At 32.8% G+C, this 3,020-nt stretch overlaps 1 protein-coding gene across 2 annotated transcripts in view; it reads right to left on the minus strand.

Annotated features, from left to right (window-relative positions):
- Positions 1-1,335: 1,335 nt before the first annotated feature.
- Positions 1,336-3,020, minus strand: part of LOC123505130 (oplophorus-luciferin 2-monooxygenase non-catalytic subunit-like) — a 12,112-nt gene continuing 10,427 nt past the window's right edge. For both annotated transcript variants that reach the window (XM_045256219.1, XM_045256220.1), the window contains exons 2-4: positions 2,936-3,020; positions 2,049-2,150; positions 1,336-1,712 (exon numbers count right to left, since the gene is read on the minus strand). The exon at positions 2,936-3,020 is cut by the window's right edge and continues 71 nt beyond it. In XM_045256219.1, coding sequence (XP_045112154.1) covers positions 1,567-1,712; positions 2,049-2,150; positions 2,936-3,020 — 333 coding nt within the window. In that variant the 3' untranslated portion in view covers positions 1,336-1,566. The remainder of the gene's footprint in view (positions 1,713-2,048; positions 2,151-2,935) is intronic.

Genomic DNA, 3,020 nt, shown 5'->3' on the forward strand with positions numbered 1-3,020 from the left:
TTTGTTTTTTTCTCTCAAACCTATCAATGCAATTCATGCTATATCCTTTCTGTTATATCAATACTTACTAATCACATATATGGATGAATTAAGGGAAAAAACAAAAACTTTTACGGAGGATTTCCACATGACTCTCCCTAATGTTTTGGATTGCCTGGCATAACTCCCTCCGCCCACTTGCTTCACCCTCTACTGAAGAGCGGTTTAAGCGACAGCCTCTCCCCTAATCTTGTCTCCAAGCATTCAACGTCACTTCTAGCCTCATCAGTGTTTTGTGTATGTATATGGCAACGCCGTGTCTCCCTTATCTTCTATACGGATGGCAGTGTTTAAGCACCGTGCAATTAGGCTGATTTTGCTGTCTCGTCTCTTGTAGACAAATTAAGTTCGACTTCAGAAAGCAAGCTTCTGGATTCACCACTGCAGCCTTTGATGTTACTAAAGCTTGCCATATGCGTGCACTTCGGAGGCCTTTATTATCGTGAGCTACTTAACACTAATATCGAGATAACAGATATTATTATTTTTTATTCTGCTTTACTCGGCGCAAAGAGAGGCACCGCAGAAAGTCATTGCAGTAGCGATGGTGAGTGGCTGTGTGACGAGATGCGACAAAGAGCAGGAGCGTTTCCATGTGAAGACACCGAATGGATTCATGCTTTTATTATTATTATTATTTTTTTTTTATTCTGTGTCATATGAATACTGACTCGTGAACTAAATAAATGTGTGTGTGTGTGTGTGTGTGTGTGTGTGTGTGTGTGTGTGTGTGTGTGTGTGTGTGTGTGTGTGTGTGTGTGTGTGTGTGTGTGTGTTATATATAGGATATAAGATACTAAGTTTGATTAACATAATTGATTCATGTATTTGTTGTGTGTGATGCTAATAACAATAACAATAATAATAGTAACAATAATAATAATAATAATAGTAATGATTATTATTATTATTATTATTATTATTATTATTATTATTATTATAGCAACAACAATAATAATAATAATAATAATAATAATAATAATAATAATAGTAATGTTAATAATAGAAATAATAGTAATAACAATAACAATAATAATGATAAGGATAATAATAATGATAACTATATTAATAATAATAATAATAATAATAATAATAATAATAATAATAATAATAATAATAATGATAATAATAAAAATAATAATAATGATAATAATAATAATAATAATAATAATAATAATAATAATAATGATAAAATAATAAATAATGATAATAATAATAATAATAATAATAATAATAATAATAATAATAATAATAATAATAATAACAGCAGCAGCAGCAGCAAAACAATGATAATAAAAAAAATATTAGTAATAATAATAATAATAATAATAATAGTAATAATAATAATAATAATAATAATAATAATAATAATAATAATAATAATAACAGATAGATAGATAGATAGATGGGGGAAAAACTTTTTAAGTTAACAAACAAATACATGAAGAGGAGATGGTGCGTGGAGTTGGCCTGCTTTGAGGCTCCAAGATGTGTGGAGTAGTGGCCGCCTGGCCGAGACTGAAGCTACTAGGTGCAGAGTTCATTGAAGATAACCGGGTCAAGATCAGAAATAGGAGTCTTACTTTCGCAAGTTGGGTCATCTATCAGGTTGTTCAGGTAGTTGACATTGAGAACTATCCAGGCTATGTCACAGCCACAGGTGAACGGATTATCTGCAGTGAGAAAGTTATGATGTTAATATATAATTTTTTCTCATACACGTACCAAGTAATATTTGATATATAGACATAGTACGTAATAGAGAAAGAGAACAAAGAGAAGGAGAAAAATAGATAAACAGAGAAAGACAAAGAGATAGACAGAGACAGACAGACAAAGAGACAGATAGACAGAGACAGACAGACAAAGAGATAGACAGAGACAGACAGACAAAGAGACAGATAGACAGAGACAGGCAGACAGACAGCAGGTGTACATTGAAAATACAGACAAATAAAAAAAAAAAAATCACTAATTGCTCATAAAAAAAAGTGAACAGATTTATTCACCTTTTGCATACAGTTGTATATCGTCATCAAACATTTGGCGCCAGACGTCTTCATTCAGCTCTGTCAGTTGATTGTCGTTGATCCACACTTCTTTTATCACACCTGTGCAAGAGATAATTGATGAAGTCCTACGTAATCCTTGATTGCGCTGTTAAGGTTGAGGGACAACGCATATACAAACATTATGACATCTACGTAGTTTCTTTAAGTTAACTTGCGTATCACGTGTGGTTGTCTAGAAAAGCTTGATATTACATTTGTTTCTAGCTATCACCAGGGCAGACGATACTTGTGAAAGCTGAGTTCATCGCTTTTAAAATCTTTAACATTCAGTACGTTACGTGTATCTACACTAGACCAACCAGTATCAACACTCAATACAATAGAAATCCTGGTGGCACTGTAGCCACATGAAAGTCTCTCAAGGGAAGTCATGACTATTTGAAAAATACTCAATAAAAGAATAAGAATGGAAAAAAAAAAAATGCTGATGGAGAGTTTAAATTACCCTGACAAGTTTTCAGTCAGGCTGTCTTCTACCTGAGGTGAAGGGTCATGTCGTGCCATGCCAAGCGATGCCATGTCGTATTTTCTACCCTGATGCATAACTTTAACATATTTTGTTCATGAAAAGAAGACAAAGAAATTAAACAGACCAGAAACTATCAAGTTTTTAAATTTGCCAATTAAAAAGTAAATTAAGAAAAAAATAAAGATTAAGAGTATTAAAAAGAATTGCTACGTTGTTGACTTCTGCTTGATAGTATATGCTGACATGTAGAGGATAATTCTGACCTTGTTCTGCCTTCATTGATGAGAGCGCTATGTCTGTGAATTTAAGATTTTTAAACCATATGAGATCTCCATATGGAATTGGTAGAACTTACCCGAGATCGCGTTGACTTCAATACTGACGAGTTTGTTGCTGTTGAGATGGACCCAAGTGTCCGTACCGGTTAATTTGATAGTGTT

Source organism: Portunus trituberculatus, chromosome 17, assembly GCF_017591435.1.
Source record: "Portunus trituberculatus isolate SZX2019 chromosome 17, ASM1759143v1, whole genome shotgun sequence".
Taxonomy (NCBI): Eukaryota; Metazoa; Arthropoda; class Malacostraca; order Decapoda; family Portunidae; genus Portunus; species Portunus trituberculatus.